This window comes from Cyprinodon tularosa, unplaced genomic scaffold (assembly GCF_016077235.1).
Source record: "Cyprinodon tularosa strain WSP-4 unplaced genomic scaffold, ASM1607723v1 ctg691, whole genome shotgun sequence".
NCBI classification, from domain to species: Eukaryota; Metazoa; Chordata; class Actinopteri; order Cyprinodontiformes; family Cyprinodontidae; genus Cyprinodon; species Cyprinodon tularosa.
The window spans coordinates 787,874-806,801 of record NW_024039442.1 but is presented as its reverse complement, the minus strand read 5'-3'; the positions used below and the strand labels follow the sequence as shown (position 1 = coordinate 806,801).

At 39.2% G+C, this 18,928-nt stretch overlaps 1 protein-coding gene across 14 annotated transcripts in view; it reads left to right on the top strand.

The window, feature by feature from the left end:
- The window catches only part of baz2ba (bromodomain adjacent to zinc finger domain, 2Ba), an 83,815-nt gene extending 65,486 nt beyond the window's left edge, over positions 1-18,329 (top strand). For 2 of the 14 annotated variants that reach the window (XM_038268060.1, XM_038268058.1), the window contains 23 exons: positions 1,200-1,261; positions 1,469-1,534; positions 2,192-2,257; positions 2,504-2,548; positions 3,418-3,444; positions 5,365-5,430; positions 5,741-5,881; positions 6,708-6,962; positions 7,287-7,510; positions 7,905-7,979; positions 8,064-8,295; positions 8,376-8,438; positions 10,224-10,368; positions 10,583-11,403; positions 11,510-11,762; positions 11,974-12,129; positions 12,229-12,389; positions 12,496-12,716; positions 13,398-13,533; positions 13,614-13,760; positions 13,977-14,275; positions 15,869-16,012; positions 16,787-18,329. In XM_038268060.1, the coding sequence (XP_038123988.1) occupies positions 1,200-1,261; positions 1,469-1,534; positions 2,192-2,257; positions 2,504-2,548; positions 3,418-3,444; positions 5,365-5,430; positions 5,741-5,881; positions 6,708-6,962; positions 7,287-7,510; positions 7,905-7,979; positions 8,064-8,295; positions 8,376-8,438; positions 10,224-10,368; positions 10,583-11,403; positions 11,510-11,762; positions 11,974-12,129; positions 12,229-12,389; positions 12,496-12,716; positions 13,398-13,533; positions 13,614-13,760; positions 13,977-14,275; positions 15,869-16,012; positions 16,787-16,943 (3,962 nt within the window). In that variant the 3' untranslated portion in view covers positions 16,944-18,329. Of the gene's footprint in view, positions 1-1,199; positions 1,262-1,468; positions 1,535-2,191; positions 2,258-2,503; positions 2,549-3,417; positions 3,451-5,364; positions 5,431-5,740; positions 5,882-6,707; positions 6,963-7,286; positions 7,511-7,904; positions 7,980-8,063; positions 8,296-8,375; positions 8,439-10,223; positions 10,369-10,582; positions 11,404-11,509; positions 11,763-11,973; positions 12,130-12,228; positions 12,390-12,495; positions 12,822-13,397; positions 13,534-13,613; positions 13,761-13,976; positions 14,276-15,868; positions 16,013-16,786 lie in introns of all 14 variants that reach the window. The other 12 variants (XM_038268048.1, XM_038268055.1, XM_038268053.1 and 9 more) reach the window with 8 other exon arrangements.
- The last annotated feature ends 599 nt before the right edge of the window (positions 18,330-18,928 follow it).

The window sequence follows — 18,928 nt, the reverse complement described above, 5'->3', positions numbered from 1 at the left end:
CTCATGCTGCTCTTACAGCCTTTGTTTGTGTCGATGTTCATCTTTAAAGCGCAAGCTTTAATCTTCTCCTTACTCTAATCTATTTGCTACCATGCTGCTAGTTCATTACGGTATGCTTATAGATTTTTTAGTATTTTGGATATGCATGATAATGACTTTTAAAAATGAAACACCATTAGCTAAGCCTACAAATGTTTAACTTTAAAAAATGTATTTCATCTTCTTTTAATTTGATATATTCATTATCTATAGTACAAAGCGTCAAATATAGTCGCCTTTCTGTAAAAAAAACACAAAAACGCTGTTTCTGCCAGCAGCTTATTTCCATCATCTGACGATCAGCCAAACTCAAAAGGACATTTGATCATGTTTAAATCGCTCTGCTTGTTTTAGGAATTGTTTTAAAACTATCCAGACTTTTGCAAACATTACCTAAGGCCTGAAATTGATCCATCTTTTGTTTTGCTTTTATTAAACACTGTCATTAAAGATAATCTTAAAAAACCTCATTTGGACCCTAAAATTAACCTAAAAATGTGAATACTTTGAAGTCATTGAATGAGTTTTAAAGTTTAGGTTGCTCAAAAATGTCGACTCATAAGAATCAAGCTCTTGTTTATATTCAGTGCAGTTGGAAATAAAACCTCATTATAATTAATCATTAATTCAATTAAATTATTGATCAAAAAATTCAGATTAAATGTTGTTATAACTCAGGCATACTATGTGGTAATCTGGTAATCTTTCTGTTAGTGTTTATTGTGAGGATTACAGGTAGTATTCAAGAAAGTATATTTGTTTTTAATTTTCTATTTATTTTAAGTTCATAAATAGAATTTGACTCAAATGTAATCATTTAATATGATATCTTAAAATAGTTTAAGGTAGGAGCATTCAGCATCTTATTTTTACACTTTAAAGTAAATGTATATATAAGTATAATAAAAGCATCAATCTCTTCACAAGAATTCTTTCAGGCCCTAAAGGAATCATAAAAACGCATTATAACCTCAGTAGAACAATAATTACTTATGAGGCTTAACTAAGTAATTCATCTGTTTTATTTACATACTGCTTATAACAAATAATTTAGTCAAATATTTGTTGTGTTAGTGTTCCCCTAACACATTCTTGCTGGGGTTTTTTAAAGTTTCTTCTTCTTTTTTTGTCATAAAAACACTAACCTTGTCTCTTTGCAGCTATCATGGCAGCAGAGGAGAGGAGGAAACAGAAGGAACAGATCAAGATTCTTAAGCAGCAGGTGTGTACTGATGTTAACAGGTTTATTTATTTTAATAGCAAGCACCTTTAAACTTTAAATTGCTGATTTCTGTCACCACTTCTCGCCATCTTTTTTTTTTAATCTAATGAAAAGTTCAATATTTGGAAGGAGATTTTGTCAGTGGATGTTGTCAATTGTTGGGATTATGTTATTATTATTATTCATTATTATTTATTTATTTTTCAGGAAAAGATCAAGCGCATTCAGCAGATTCGAATGGAGAAAGAACTGAGAGCGCAGCAAATTTTGGAGGTAGAGAATCTGATCCAACAGCACCTCTGATTAAACAGAGCATTCCTGGATTGCTGGAGCCCCCAAGTCCATAGTGTTTTAATCTTCCTAAAGCTCATTACTGAACAGCAGCATGCATTGGAGGGAGTTGCGTCTTCTTAGGCATAATTCCACATGGAACTAATGCTAAATTGGTCTTGGCTGACGGGTGTTGAATATTAAAATGGATGTTGCTGCCTCTTCAGACCTTATTTAAATTGGACAGAAAAGTATTTTTTTTTTATCAGACAACAGTAACAGTTTAGCATAAATGGGTCAAGGGAGAAAAAAAGTGCTGTTTGCCGCACACAAACACGTATTCCAAGTTGCACACACGTTCGCACATCTGCAGACGCACACAATTATTCTGTATGAGCTTCAAAGTGTTTTAACAGGACTAAATCAATTTTGAGTTGACACGGTTGGCAAGCCACACTTAACAGGAGGCTTCAACATTTTTACAATTACACGTTAAAGAGATACATTATTCATTCCCTCTGTTTTACAAATTTGACTGGCATTCAGGAGCGTGGAAATCTTTGCTCAAGCCAGAAAGCTGCAAACAGTCACTTTACGTGAAACAAAGCTCTCAACCAAGACTGATTGATGTGTTCCTGTCACTGTAATCTTTATTCATAGGCCAAACGGAAAAAGAAGGAAGAAGCTGCCAATGCCAAAATTTTGGAAGCTGAAAAACGCATAAAGGTATGTTTACGTTTCATCAGTAGTCACTAAAGGAGATATTGTAATGTACCTTTTTTTTTTTATGAGGATGATTGTGTCAATTAAAAATGTATAATGGGTTTTTTTCCTGCTTGGAAAGCATGAAGCAAATAAATGAAAACCAGTGTTTGAAATAAGCTAAAATCCCATCTGTTAGTAGTCATTTTCATGTTTTGAACTGGAGGGGAGCATATCAATTTCCCTCTTTATTTCTGTCTCCCTCTCAAGGAGAAAGAGTTAAGGAGGCAGCAGGCGGAGATTCTTAAACACCAGGTAAGCTTCAAGCGGAACTTTCCTAGACTCTTAAGTGCATTGTTTACTAAAGTAGGAAGGCATGTAGCCTGGGCATGGGCTGGGATGAGATTCTCGCCTCGAGGAAAAACACAACGGTTTCCCACTATCATGGTGTTTGCACAATAACCGTTAATCAAAATGAAAGTCATGACCGCATTTCTTTTATGTGAAAAATCTAAGCAATAATTTATGTTATCACAATAAAGTTTCCACATTATCTATTACATTTCCTTATTGGAATTTTGTTATAAAAAAACAATATTCTTAACCAGTTAAATTTAGGGGAACTGCTCCAGTGCTTAAGCTCAGGTTTTAATAACTGTATACTGGTCTGCATTTTGTTGAGTAACAGTGAGAATAATAAGTTGGTTTTAGCTCAGGAAGTTAGCCTGCAGCCCGTTGCTTAATAGATTTAGATTTAATCTGCAGTTGTAGTTTCTTTGTAAAATCATGTTAATTAGGATTAGATGTGTGTGTTTTTAACTTCAGTATCATTGCTGTGTCATCACTAGAACAATATCCAAACAGCTAAATATTTCTGTCCTGTTAGCAATTGAAGGAGCCCCTTTTTCAGCCAGCTGACTTGCAGTGTGCTGTTATAAGTAGGGTAGAGGCAGAAATGTTTTTTAAGTCTTAAACCAGTAGTCATCCAGCCCATGCCTGATTTAGCTATAGCATTCCTTGAATGTGTGTGAGCATACGTTTGAATATTCTAAATGGATGTGTGAGAATCTGAAGAATGAATGTTTTTAATGACATGTTCCAGTATTGCTCTTCATTGAACTCCTTGCTTATTAGTATTGGTGATCACTTCTGTTCCATAATACTTTGCCAACTCTCTCTGCCAGGAGTTGGAGAGGCATAGACTAGATATGGTATGGGTATGTTTATTTTTGTACATCTAACACCTGCATCGTGTAACTCGTTGTGTTATGGTTGTCATAGCAATGCATTAAGTGTAGCACTGGCTGCTGTCATACTACATTCTTCTGCATGGCTTTCCAGCAAAACCAACAAAAGAGAAAAAGAGTCAGTATGCTGCCTCCATCTGCTCGTCCTGAGGGACAACTGACCCTGTCACGGTGGCCAGGCAGCTTCTGTCCCCCTCCCCCTCCCTTGCCCTCCCCCCTTCTACTCAAAATGCATTGCAAAGACTGCTCAGCAATCCACACTCACTGTCTGAGAGCGAGAGAGAGCGAGCGCTCGAGGAGTTTCCATCCATCACGCACATCGTCTAACTGTGGTATCGGAGTAGCTTGTGTTACCCATGAGTGCTTGACGATTTCAGCCCAGAGATCGAGCTTGTGTCTGTTCGTCCGTGCATCTGTTCTGCAGTCCATAGAGTTCTGGACTTTAACCTGCCCCATGCCAGCCTCTCTGTCATTCACTGTTCCTGTACTTTGCACAAAGAATGAAAACGGCTACTAGGAGTCATTTTGTCTCCATGGTGGTGGCACTTCCAGGCACATTTCCCCCACAGTTTGAACTTTGCTTTCAAAATAGACTAAGGTCACAAAGGGATTAAGCTCATACACGATTCCACCATGATGACAAAAATGCTTCTGAGTAGTGGGTTTTGTTTGTTTTGTTTTTATTTGGCCTGGCTCTCCTGCTTGTAGACCTTTTTTCACTCATACTACACAAATGCAGCTGAATCTAAAGATCTATCCATCTAGTTTTTAAAATGAATGAAGAAATAATTTCCTAGCCCTCCCTTAGCCTTCTTATATGTTCCTTCAAAGCTCATTTAGAGGATAAAAAGTGAGATACATGAAGAAATGTTCCAATTTCAAGCAAATTTTTTTGTCCCAACCTCCCTTTCTTTTTAGGGTTAAAAGAATGTGCAGGTTTCATTTCCTTTTTTATTTTACCTGTTTTTGTTTTTTTTTATCTTAGCATTTGACACAAAACAGCAAATAAGGGAAAAATAACCTCAGAGCAGAACTTGTGGTGTCTAGCCTTTTTTGTTTGTTTATAACTATGAGAAAACTATCCACACAAACAACTTGGTTTAGTCTCCATGTGCTGAAAGTTCCTCCAGACAAACCCTAACAGTAGCAACTGGATCTTAGAGGGAATGATGGGCTGATACAGAGGAACAGAAAACCGTAAAGAGATCAAATAACATGATAGTCAGTCACTGATGAGTCCTGTGCCCTTTTTGCAGTGGGCGTTGTATCATGCACCGGCGAATAACACAGATGTCTCATCCTCAGCAGTCACATTTTGTGCTAATACTTCAGCTGCCAAAACCACTAAAGTGGAACTGCTCAGTTTGCTTTTTAACTATCCGTTCCTCTTTGTCATTCCCTCACTAGATATTACTGGCCTGAGCCTGAAAATAAGGATCAGCGTCGACTAGCGTCATTTTTTTGCTATTATTGTTTTGATTATAACGGCCGGGTGGCGCGTCAGGCCACTTGTTGGAACTAGCATTTTGTTGCTTTTGTTGTCAGCTTTAGTTTAGAGGCGCCGTCACCGATTCAAGCTGCTTCTTTTTTCCTTTTGTTTTTTTTAATTTTATTTAGCCTCTCATCACATCTACTTTGTATCGCATTTTTGTGTTGCTTTTTTGGATGTCATCGTACTACCGTACTGTTCACTTATGCTTCCACCATACATGTGAAAAGTGTATACATGTGAAGCATTGTTTTGTGTTTGTTGGAGTATGGTGCCTCTAATGAATTCACAGTTTTACATTAATACATAAGCAACTCAGTCGACCTTGAGTGCTGTTTGTACAGTTTGTGCTCCTTAATGCGTCCCCCTTTTTTATTTATTTTTTTGCATTTTAGGAGAGGGAAAGGAGGAGGCAACATGTAATGCTGATGAAGGCTGTTGAGGCCCGCAAGAAAGCAGAGGTAGTTCACATGCACTCCACTGAATGCAGAAACGCACACATGCACACACCATAAAAAGGGCCAAAGTCATTATTCTCTCCATGAATTCCTGCTTTTTTCCTTCCGTTATACACTTTCACTTCTTTTTTTTCCTCTACTCTCCTGCCGAGTTAAAGGATTCTGGCCCTTAAGCACTTTTCCTGCGAATGCGCAGCAGCATTAAGGCTGAATTCTAACACTGCTCAGCAAACTCATGCAAAGCCCCTTGTCTGTTTTTACACACAAACGCACACACTTGCCTTAATGCTTTCCCAAAATTTTGACTCTCTAGGAGCGTGAACGCTTGCGGCAGGAGAAAAGGGATGAGAAGCGATTGAACAAAGAGCGTAAACTGGAGCAAAGGAGACTGGAGCTGGAGATAGCGAGGGAACTGAAGAAGCCCAGTGAAGATATGTGTCTCTCTGACCATAAGGTTGGTGTTCTTATAAACAGAGTTTTATTGGTGATGGTGCACTAGGTATAATAGACTTATTGTGGCTGAGTTAGTCAAGCACTTTGGGTCAGTCTGAAATCATATGATTATTAATAATTAGACATGTCTTCCCCCTAGTGGTTGAACTCATGAACTACACAATGTAGCACACAAGCTGCATTATCGGTAATCTGGAAGTCATCATCATGTGTTTCTATTTTTTCTATGCATGTACAGGTGTATCTTACCACTTTGGCATACTCATATATAGGTTATTTAAATATATAGAGACATATTCCAGTTGTTGAGGTTAATTTTTAATGTTTCAACTAATGAAAATACCCACTCAGCTTCTGGAAATATATCTATAATATATTTCTATATTTCTATATCTATATTATTTTTATAAACTAGAATATAACTCAAGAGTAAAATTCAAAGATACATCATACACATCTTCCTTTTCCAGGATGCTGAGGTAGTTAATGGAAAGTTGAGTGGAAGAAAAAATGTGTGGTATAAGATGGTATAAGATGTGTAAGATGACTGTGAAGCAGACACTAAACTAGTTCTGGGATATTTACAAGATCTTGCTGCTTTAAAAGCTGCCACACTCTAATGAATCAGGGAGGAATTGAATGCCTCATTATAATACTCTGTAATGCATCTATAAAATGTTACTTTAATTGTCAAATAAATAAACATTTTGATAATAAAGTAATGTCATCTGTACATTAGCTAATATCTTGCTTATTGACTTTTAAGTTTTTACAGACCACAACAGCAGCGGCTATCAATCAAACTTTCCCTTCTTCTCTGTGTCCAGCCTCTCCCAGAGTTCTCCCGGATTCCTGGCCTCATCCTCCCTGGACAGGCCGTGTCAGACTGCCTCATGCTGATGCAGTTCTTGAGAGGCTTTGGCAAAGTTTTAGGGCTTGATTTGAATGCCGATGTCCCCACCCTGGGAATGCTGCAGGAAGGCTTGCTGAATGTTGGGGACAGCATGGGCCAAGTTCAAGACCTCTTGGTCAAACTGCTCTCTTTAGCAGTCTGTGATCCTGGTTTACCACCTGGACAGAAGGTGAAGAACTGACTTAATTAGGGAAAAATGTTAGGCTTTGTAAATCTTTAAAATGATAATATGTAATTGTTTTCACTCTGAAATACTGATAGTTAAAGCCTTAAAGATGGAGTTTGAATCTTGGACTTTCTTTATTTTTTAATGTAAAGTTTAGTGGAAGAAAAAAATTCTACTGTTATAAGTTCTAAATTCAAACTGTAGTAATTAATAAGAAAACATGTATCTTATTACCTTATGAATAAACCCCTCTGACAAACTTGAATTCAGAAAGTAAATGTAAGGTCTCAAACTTTTTGTCTTTTTCATCAACTCCCTCACAATCAGACGAAAACCATGCTGGGGGACCACCTGACCAACGTTGGCATTAACAGGGATAACGTCTCTGAGGTGCTACAGATGTACATGAGTGCCCACTGTGCCAACACGGATCTGGCTCCTTTGGCCCTCAGTCTGAAGACCAAAGCCTTCCAGGCTCACACGCCTTCCCAGAAGGCCTCCATTCTTGGGTTCTTGGCTAATGAACTGGCCTGCAGTAAAGCTGTTATCAGGTAGGAGAAGAAACACAAACTGAAAACTGGCCAGACTATCTCTGCTTTAATTACATAATGCCTGGTGGTTCTAAAAGCGCTCAGCATTGTTCTAATTTTTTCTTTCTCTCGCTGTGGTTGCTAAAATTAAAAAAAGAAATGCAGCTCATATATTCATATCAACTGTGGGCTTAATGTTGAAAGTTTTTCACAAGGCAGTTATTATTTAGTTAGTTTGAAAACAATTAATAAAGGGCAGTAATTTGCAGTGCTTTTAAACAAAGTGTAGAAGTAATTTTCTCTCTGGGATACACGCTGTTACATCATTTTTCCTTTGCTTTCTCTAGCAACCAGTTAATCTCAACATTAATTAAAAGCACAATTGTAATTAACAGTAATGCATTTCCTGTTGCAGCGAGATTGACAAGAATCTGGATCAAATGGCAAACATGAGGAAGGACAAGATTATTATGGAGGGGAAACTGAAGAAGTAAGTTATCCTGCATTCTGGTGCTTTAAGAAGATGTTTTTTTTATTATTTTCAGTGCTAAACTTGTTGTGCATGTCGACGCAGGCTGAAGACCATTTATGCCAAGCGAACTGGGAAGAGGGAGGCCAGCACTGGTGTGGAAGAGAACCAGTCGATTGGTACTCCGTCCTCTGCCGCAAAACGAAAGAGGAAGCTTGGAGGAGACAGTGAGGATGATGACGACGACGATGATGACAGTGACGAGCAGGCAGAGGAGGACGATGATGATGAGGAAGAGGAAATTAAAAAGGTTAAAAAAGTGGAGACCTTTGATGAGGTAAAACTAAAGCGGATGTATGTGAACGCTTGTTATCAAAGCTGACCTTATTTTAATCACTTACATTTTCCTCCAATCAGGACGAAGTTGACCATGCCACCAGTATTGAGGAGCTGGAGAAGCAAATAGAGAAATTAGCTAAGGTACACTCCTCCGTAGAATGAGTATGTGGTATGACGAGCTAATTACTTAAACCATAAATGTTTAAGTCAAATTGGCTGTTGCTAATAATGTGTGATTGCATGCAGAACACTGAGAGATTGAAAAAGTCCCCTGGGAAGTCTTGCACAAAGAGATAAAGCAGAGAAACAATGATCATTACAGCTGTTTGTTATTTTTAGCATTACTAGGCATGATAATGGGGTGCTTATTTCCATGTCAGCATCAACATTTCCTTCCAGCTGTTAAACACATCTTCATTGAAAGAACAAGTAAAACGAGACACAACTCTCTTAACAAAATTAGAGAAAGCTAAAATGATTTATTTCTAGGCTCCGAAAATGTTGGGAAATGTCTGAAAAAATATTGAATTTGCTTTTTATCCCGTTTTGTCCATCAATCCATCTATACATAAATATACACTGTATATAAATACATGCATACATACATACTTGCATATTAATGGAGTAAGGTGGTCTATGGAAAGCTGTTTCTGTATGCAATTTTTTTGACAACATTTATAACGTCTCATATACCAATTATTTTAAATTGGTGCACTCTTTGTGCATATTTATATTGCCGTGGGGATGTTAATTAGCCTATTAAATTACCTTATTAATGTGTCACATAGTGCTCAATATTCCTTATTCTGCCAGATTACTCAAAACATGAACTAGTTCTAAGCTAAAGAGCAAATTGCAGGCTAGAGCCTCACTTTTATCAGTGTTTAGAAAAATATGTGAGGAATTGATTTTTGAATCTAAATGATCTTTATATAGGAACTATTTAGGCTTTTTTTGTGTTACTTTTCTGTGAAATTTTACTTCTGTATCTCAAACAGGTAGCGGAAGTGACGTAACTCTTGTGAGTCCGCATAGCTTTGCAGCACTAAACATTGGATAACAATGCTAATTCACACAATGAAGAGACTTAAATATGTACAACTACACAAATTATGGACCTGAGGCCTTAAGTTATAAGCCTGTGAATTAATTTGTTGCTGTATCGATAAAGTAAAATCACTTATTACAGTCACAGAAATCTTACAGCTTGTCCTCATAGGGAAACTATGCATTCCAATAGTTTAGTCCAGTAGCTTCCTGCCATTTTTCAGAACTACATATGTCATTCTGAGAGATTTTGCACAGTGATCTGTTTGTAACGCTTGAAAACAGATCACAGAGAAAAATCTCTGGGGGTTAGTAGTGAGAAACACCAGCTGCTGATGGGGAGATGTCTGTTGTTTGTTGTGCAATGCCAGGGAATAGATCTGGTTTTCTCCAGGATTCATATGATCTAAAATCACAGTTTCCAATCAGCCATCCACTAGCTGTTGTATGCAGGATCACCAGTTTACTGAGCCTGACTTGCATCAGCCGGGACTTGGTGTGGAAATGTCACTTTTATTAGTAAATTTACTTCGTTATGGCAGCCAAAACACTATAAAGCTAAATAAATGTTTCAAATATGATTCATTGAACATCACTTAGATTGAATTTTTCTAATATTTAACCTGCAATTTGCTCTTTTAAGTTAAAAGCTCACTTCCACCCAGAACAACAAGATCAGACTGTATGAAACCTAATTGGGTTTAATCTATTAGATTAGATGGCATTAGCTTTGAGGTAATATCAAGTTTGAATCAAAGCAGAGTGAATTACAGTCAGGGGAGAGAATAAACATGACTTAGCAATATCAATATGATATAAACAACAAAGTTTTCAAAATGTGAGCAGCACCCCTGAATCTTTTTTTTAAATGTTTTTCAGCAACATCATCAGACTAGAAGAAAGCTCTTTGAGATATCTCACTCTCTGCGCTCCATGATGTACGGCCAGGACCGGTATCGCCGTCGGTACTGGGTTCTTCCCCACTGTGGAGGGGTCTTCATAGAAGCTATGGAGAGTGGAGAAGGTAGAAACGGCACAAGACACACTCAGTAGAATAAAATCAAATACCACAAAAAACAGGATTGATTTTAATCATAGCAGGAGCTGCTGTGAGTTCTCATGATCTAGGCATTTCTTTTTATCCTCTGAAGAATTTGAAAAGCGTGTTATTTTGTTTAAAAAATGATAACACTTAGTTTTTCTTTTTCATCATACATAAAACTTGTTCTTTTTTATAGCCCCTGAGGAACTGGAGGAGGAGCGACAGAGGAGGAGAAGAGCTGCAGAGGAGGTCAAGGTTAAAGAGGAACCGCAAGAGTTTGAACTGCACAAGGAGAAAACTAGCAGCCTTGATGGGCAAAACCTCCGGACACAGAGTTTGGAACTACAAAAAGATGAGCGTCAGGAAAACGAGGGGAAGAAAAACTCTCAGGATCTGTTCTACCAGAAGTCTAGCTGTGTTTCCAAACTGTGCACACTCCGAGATGTTGGTAAGGATGTTGGCAAGCAGTCCCTAAAGGCAGAGGAGAAGGAGAGTCCACATGGGAGACAAAACAGCAGTCCCATTAGCATTCCTAACGCCTCCAAAAAAGGAACATTATCCTCCCCCATTCATAATACCCCAGAGCCGGCAGCAGCATTAACTCCTTCCTTGGTGACCACTAATGACACTACAAACATCCCTCCTCCAGCTTCAACATCGTTATCTTTCCCCTGGCTGCCAGCTCCACAGGAAAGCCCAGGGAACACCCCTCCCACATCCTCTCCTGCTCCATCTCCACACCTCGTATTTCAAGCCAATGACCAGCTGCTCAGAGTTCTGACAGAGAGGAGCGGACACTGGTTTAGTCTACTTCCTCGCAACCCTTGTGACCTCACATCTCTTACCACTACACCGCCGGGAGCGCCTCGTGGCTCTCCTCAGGCATCCTCCACACCTGGCAGACCGAGGTCGCCGCCTCCTTCCCCTGCCCTACCTCTCACACCTTCTGCTGCCTCTGCATCAGCTAGCCCCCATCACCCAACCGGTCTCCTCAACTACCCTTTGTCTGCCCTGCAGGTAAGACTGATGGCCTTGAGTATTTTATCTTTTTTTTTTGTTTTAAAAAAAGCCATGTGGTTTTATCTTCAGTTTTATAACATGTCTCTTTATGTCTTTCTTTTAGTTGAAGTCAGGCGGCTCGTTGCTTGGAGTTTCTTTTGCAAACTGGCCTAGCGGTATGATAAGTCCCAGCTTACCTCTGTGCAGTAGCCCCAGCCCCATGCCAGGCCAGTGTCTGGAGGGCAACACAACAGCAAGTGTGTCTAGTAAGAGTGAGTCACCGATACCTCGCATTGAGAAAAGCTCCTCCATGCCCTCCCCTGCCTTGGAGATGCCAAAGTCTCTCGACCACACCTCACCTCGTCCCATTCCAGAGGGTGAGTGATTCTGAGGCACTGCTGATGACGAAACACAAACTTTTAGTTAAAGCTAGACTAAATTTTCTCATTAAGATTATGTAGTCTTGCTTCTGCTTGATGTAGACAACTTAACAGGTTGTATACAGAAAAAAAAGACAATTCTCGAGAATGTCTCGGGTTCTAGGTAATGTGTTCTAGCTAATGTGTTTGTGTGTATTTATTGCCTCAGAGTTGCTGACAGGTTGGTGGCGAGTGTCTCGCATCGAACAGCTGAGGGCACTGGTTGATGCTCTCCACAGTCGAGGAATCAGAGAGCGGGCCCTCCACAGGCAGATGCAGAAATACTTGGAGATAATCCCGCAGGTCTGCACCAAACACAAAGACGGTAAGTCCCTTTGCAAGCCTTACCGCAAGCGTAATAGTTCTGGTGCAGAAAGTGTTTGTGAGTCTCTAACTGATCAACATCTGCTGTGTCTTCGTTTAGTGGCTATGATTGAGCTGCGGGACCTTGAAGAGAGCCAGGTCAGTGTGGAGTCTGTTCGTGGCTGGTGTGTGGAGGAACAGGCCATGGAAATGGACATTGCTGTGCTGCAGCAGGTTGAGGAACTTGAGAGGAAGGTCACTGCAGCCAGCCTTCAGGTCAAGGTGAATTAGGGTCATCCTCCTTTATGTTAGGTGGCCGAAGTTCATGACAATCTCTTTAAATAATTTATATTTAGTCAACAGACCTAACAGATTATTTTCTTTCCAGGGCTGGACCTATCCGGATCCTCAGTCTGAGCGGGAGGATCTGGTGTACTACGAGCACAAGCCCCCGACTAAACCGACAGCAGCTTCAGGAAATGCAGATAAGGATTCCAAGGAGCATCTGGAGGAGCGCGGAGACAAGGGCGGGGTGATGCGTCACCCGGACAACCCGCTGGACATAGCAGTGACACGTCTGGCCGATCTGGAGCGCAACATCGAGAGAAGGTACCTGAGGAGCCCCTTAGGTACCACCATTCAGATCAGGCTGGATAATGTGGGTACGGTCACTGTCCCTGCCCCCGCCCCATCCACTAGTGCTGACAGGGAAGGGTAGGTCATTTCTCCAACCAAAGCTCCCCACTTTCCCACTAAGACCCCTTCCTCTCTCTGTCTGTGCTTTGTGTTTCCCCCTGTCACTCCAAAACTGAGGGTCATTTGCTTTAAAAGCAGATTTTTGTGTTTGCTTGTCAGACTTGTGGGCATCTGTTGTGTGCAATAATCATGGAGTATTTCCTGTTGTTTTTTTGTTGTTGTTGTTTTTGGGTGGTAGGGGCTCCACTTGGTTTCATTTTCTGTGCATTTGCGATGTTCACTGTTGTTTTGACTTTTATTTCCTACAATCATCTGCATGGTGTTGTTCCTGTGTAACCGTATTATGAGCATACATTTGGCTTCCAGAATTTAACAAACCCTTTCTGCATGAGCGTACTTTTTAACCTGACAGAATGGGTGTGTACCCCTCCCCAGCACCCTCATGCTTGTCTCTGCACAGCCAGAGCTCATAATGATCTGCTGTCTTGCTGGCAACTTTTCTCAACTGATGCCAAAGATCTTGTGTTAAAGTAGATCCAAATGTTCTCATTGCATGGTGGATTTTTGGATATTCACCTTCCTGTCTTCTCTCAGTGGTGAGGAGGAGGTGGCTCACGGAATGAAGGTGTGGAGGAAAGCCCTGTGTGAAGTTCGCAGTGCCGCCCAACTGGCCATGTGCATTCAGCAGCTGCAGAAGTCCATCGCCTGGGAAAGGTCTATCATGAAAGTGGTAAGAAATGCTCCAAAGATATAAAAAAAATCAATGTTTTCAGAAGTTTTCTTGTTTAAATTGGTTTCTTCTTGTTTTAGTACTGTCAGATATGCAAAAAGGGGGATAATGAGGACCTTCTTCTGTTGTGCGACGGCTGTGACAAAGGGTGTCACACTTATTGTCACAAACCCAAAATCACCAGCATTCCTGAAGGAGACTGGTACTGTCCAGCCTGCATTTCAACGGTATGTGACTGTGGACAAAACACGCCTGCTTTTTACTTTCGATGTTTACTTTTCAAACGACACAATTTTTTACTGTGAATCTGCTAGCCAATAGAAAACTGCAAATGTGATCTCTTAAAATAGAACAGTTTCCAAACCATACAAACTTTGTAATATCGACATAAGTTCTAGGAAACAATATTAAAGATTTTGTTTATTAACTGTTCAATTTGACAGGCAAGTGGTCCATCTCCAAAGACCAAAAAGCCTCCTGCCAAAACTGTAGCTTCTAGCGGAGGAAGTAAGAAAAGCAGCGAGTCCAAGAAGAACGGGAAGCAGACAGGTAATGGGGAGGTATCCGAGGAGGATTCTGCCAGTGCCAGCAACACACCCAAAAAGGGATCAAAAGACACCAGCAGGAAGAGAAAAACAGAGGAGAGTTCACCTGCTCTGATACCAGCCAATCAGGAGAGCCCTGTGTGTGTGAAACGAGCCAAGACAGCCAGAGACAACAACCGGGACCTGGGATTATGCAGGTATACGCCTCTGGCATGTTGGCTCTTGTCTTTTTGTTGAATTATTTTGAAAGGTAAATGAAATAGTCATGCAGAAGCCTCTGCTTCCTGCAGCTCTCAGTCAAGAAATTCTTACAAGCGGATATTTTCTTGTTGTTTGATGTAGCCAACCCTTGAAACACCTCATTCCTAATGTTTGCTATAAGTTTTTTTTAAGAATTCTAAAATGTAATCATGTTTTTATATTATCCGTTTGGCTCTGTCTTATCAAGCGTTTGTTTGGAAAACAGACTATAAAAGATGCTTTTCTTACTTTAAAGTATGTTTGATGTATGGCCTTGCAATAAAATGGCGGAAACAAAAGAAATAACTATTGACCTCCGAATTGGTTGAAAATGCTCCTTAGCAATTAGCTGAGTATTTTTTAAGGTTAGATTTGAAGAAAGTTGGGTTTTAACCTTGAAATCTCATCAGTCTAAATACTTTTAAATCAACAACTATAAAAACCTGTATTAAGGTAAACCTCTTAAAAATATAGTTGCTTAGCTTGCATGTCTGTTAATTCTTAATCAGCTTATATGTGCTCATTAGATCTTCTATCTATATAAACAGCAGAATCACAAAAAGGTTTTATATTTCATACAATAAGCTAATTTAAAAGAGGGTTTTATTCATGTTTTTATTAATTCTTAAGTATTTCAAGCTAAATACATTGTATTAAATCATGTTTAATAGGTTTGCCTTTCAAGTTTTGTGTACCATATAGCAGCAGAGGATTCAAAAGTATTAATACTTTTTACTCAACTAGAAGTATAACTCCTACTGTCAAGATTTCTACTTAAGTAAGGTAACAAAGTATTTGTACTTTGTAACTTGACACCTCTATATAGCTGTGTATAGTAATCTCAATATTAACATAACGTTAAGTTGTATCTTGATACTCAGGGTATGATTCATAAGCGTGCATTTTTCAGGACAAGTTTTTAAAGACCTTAAAAAGTCTGTGAAAAGGGGTTAATATGCCTTTTGGACAATGTTGGAAGTTATGCAATGCATTTTTATTTGTTCATTTTGAACATGTTCTAATTAAACAAGGGTTAAGCATTAATAGCTTTTACCATATGAACACCTTAGAAAAGCATACACATAATTAATAAAAAGGAATTAACCGTCATGAAATATCTGATTGAAAATTTTGGAGAGGGAAAAAAACAGAAATATTTAGGGGGCGACAGTGGCGTTGGATGTAGGAGTTTGCCCTGAAATCGAAGGGTTGACGGTTCAAGCCCCTGCTCTGACTGTCATTGTCGTGGGGTCCTTGGGCAAGAAACTTCACCTGCATTGTCTACTGATGGTGGTCAGAGGACCCGGTGGCGCCAGTGTTCGGCAGCCCCGCTTCTGCTGTGGCTACAATGTAGCTTGCCACCATCAATGTGTGTGCGTGAATGGGTGAATGAATGTAGTGTAAAGCGCTTTGGTCAAGTCTCCTGGCTTAAAAAAAGGCGCTATATAAGTACATGCCATTTACCATTTATGTTATGTAGAATTAGAAGCTTCTTATTTCGCCTACACCAATTCCTTTCTCTGTTTTTGCTGTGTTTATATGCCCAACAGAGTACTTCTTGCAGAGTTGGAGCGGCATCAGGATGCATGGCCTTTTCTCACGCCTGTTAACCTGAAATCGGTTCCCGGCTACAGGAAAGTCATAAAAAAGCCGATGGACTTCTCAACAATACGAGAGAAGCTAGTTAGCAGCCAGTGAGTTTCCATCACTTCATTTTGTTTGTTTTCTTGCTAAAAAAAAAATAAATGCACATGAATAACTCTGTACCTGCTCCCAAGAGGGAACGCCTATTAAACTTGTGCGAGAGCATGCAGGAGCCCATTTCTCCTCGTGCACGCTTTGTTTAAAAGGTTCTGTTCTCATAGCTCATATGAGCTTACTTTGTCCGAACGTCCGCCCTACCCCCTAAATCCCTCAATCACTATATAGAGCGGGGACTATATAGTGAACTTTATAGTGAACTCGGTTAACTTACTGTTCGGACAGACGATCATTACTTTTTTTCCCACGTTGGTCATGTAACTCCTCCCCCACCGCGCGGTGCCTGCGCCATCTTTATTATTAGTCGCCGCTGTCGGGTAGCAACAGCCTATGGCGACAGCGGGCTGCTGTGACAGCAAATCCTGTAATGCTTTGCGAGGAAAGCTCTCCATCAAAAGCATTCTAGGATATATCTGCTTTTTCTGAGGCCTTTCTTTCGTAGACGCTTTTTCTCTTATGACCCTCTGCCATTTTCAAAGAACCGCGGTGAGAAAGGTGAGCTTCAATGACTGTCTGAAACCGTAGCTCACCACAGGTAATACGCCTGAAAGTGCGCATGCACGGAAAAAGATAGCTAACGGGACGTGCACGTAGGATGGCCTTTACGTAAACATATCACAAAATATCATCCTCTATACCTTTAAAATAAGTAAGAATCCCATGTATTAAGGTTAACATGTAACCATAATTGTTTTCCTTTGTTTCAGGTATCAAAACCTGGAGACGTTCATCATTGATGTCAACTTGGTCTTTGATAACTGTGAAAAATTCAATGAAGACAATTCGGACATCGGTCGAGCCGGTCATAACATGAGAAAGTTCTTTGAGAAGCGCTGGACTGAGCTTCTGAAGCAAACAAACTAAACTGTTCAGACTCTCCTTGTGAACCCATTCAAGGTTTCACACCAGAACACCAAGTTTTAGCCTTTTTTTCTTTTTTTTTTTCTTTTTCCAATGGAGTTTGTGGCTTTTTGCAGGACGGAAGAAAAAGTCGGCTCCTTCATAAGGAATCCATTGTGTGCTAAAGAAAGATATCACTCTAGAAAAAAATAAAAAAAAAATAATAAAAAAAAAGACATTGTTACATGAGGTGCGCTGGATTTCTTACAACAGGGATAAAAGCCCCAAAGAGTCCCAGAGAAATGGGGTATCCTAGTGCAATACCATTCCCTGTCTCAGAACACTGCACTGAATGAATCCTCAAATGTCACTGATGTATCTGCGCTAGAATACTTTCCACTACCTGTACATAGTCTTTTGTTATTTAATCGTATTATAGTGAATGTATTTAATTTTGTAATAATTATTTATGAATCAAGGTCCACTCATTTTCTATGAAAAAAGAGAAATCATCTAAAACTGCTTTGAATTTCAACAACAACAACAAAAAAAAGGAATGTGTCTTTGTGTTCTAGTTTTTTTCTTCTTCTCCCAAATATCAAAACAAAGCCAAGAAAAGAAAGAGGAAAAAAGAAAACTGTTTACACTGTTCAGTGCTTTGGGGCATCAGAGAACTGTATTCATTTGTTCAAACTGTAAAACTGCGTTTATTTACAGGAGCAGCAGAGGAACAGTTGAACAACAGTGATCCGTGTGTATATACTGTTTATTAATGTCAATATTATGTCTTGTTTGGAACGATGTGTAAAAATTGTTTAAGAATATTAAGATATTGTTTATGCCTTAGAATGATTGTAGCATTCTATTTTAGTGAACGTGATGAAAGCATTATCATAAATATTGTTTGTACAGTATATACATATCCTCTGCAAACACTGTGGTATCCTTAATCTTGGTAGTGCCTACCCTTCCAACAGGGGCATGTAGGGGATGTTGTTGTTTTCTTTTGTTTTTGTTTTTTTTAGTTTTCAGTCTTACGACAATTATTTTTGTTTTTATATTTGCGTTAAATCTGACAGGGCCTCCAAAGTTGGACAATAACACAGAATCATTCCTCACCTTACCAGAGAAACAAAGGAGCAACAAGCATTCGGTTCCGCTTCCCTGATGCGTTTCCTCAGAATCTTCCACAATACAAGAGGACCTAAAGGCCATTTGTAACCACTGTGTTGAACCTTGCTGTGTGTCGTGGCCTGATGGAGGCAGCTAGATTTTTTTGTATCCAAGTCGAAAGTACTTGAAGTTACTTTATTTAAGATATTGTGGAATAAAAGTATCATTCTTTTGTAGGAGCTTTATTTTTCACTAGTGTGTGGCACGGACCTATTAAAAGGATGTTTTTCAATGTAAGCGTCTTATACTCGTCTCATTTGTTTCCACTACAAAGTGGACCTTTTTGCTACTTGTGTCTTTGTTTTGGATCACAGGATTAATAATCTTTATTCTCTTTCCAAATAGAAATGAAACCCCAGTATGCATGTGCTGCTTTAACTAAAAGTAGGATGTAATCCGTGAAGTAATAATTGTGCCATAAATAAAAGAGCCACATATTTTTATAGACTCTCAACAATAATGCCGAAACCCTAAAGGTTATAGATGCGTTATAAACTAATACATGACCTTCAGAACCACAAAATCTGCCTCAGACCTTAATCCGCACAACATTGTGTGTAATAAATTTCTTCATCATAAATCAGATTGTACAGTTTATTAAAGCCATCAGGATTCACTTTGTAAAATTAGTTTTATAAATTATGAACCTTCGCTGTGTAATATACCAACATAAACTTACTACTGAAACAGTAGGCAAATGTCAATGATAGTCAAAACTTTCAGCACATGTAGAAAAACAAAACAGACTACATTTAATTGCTTAGTTAAATGATTTTTACATTGGATTGTAAGGAAAATAATATAAAAGAAAACAAAACAACCTACTATGATAGCTA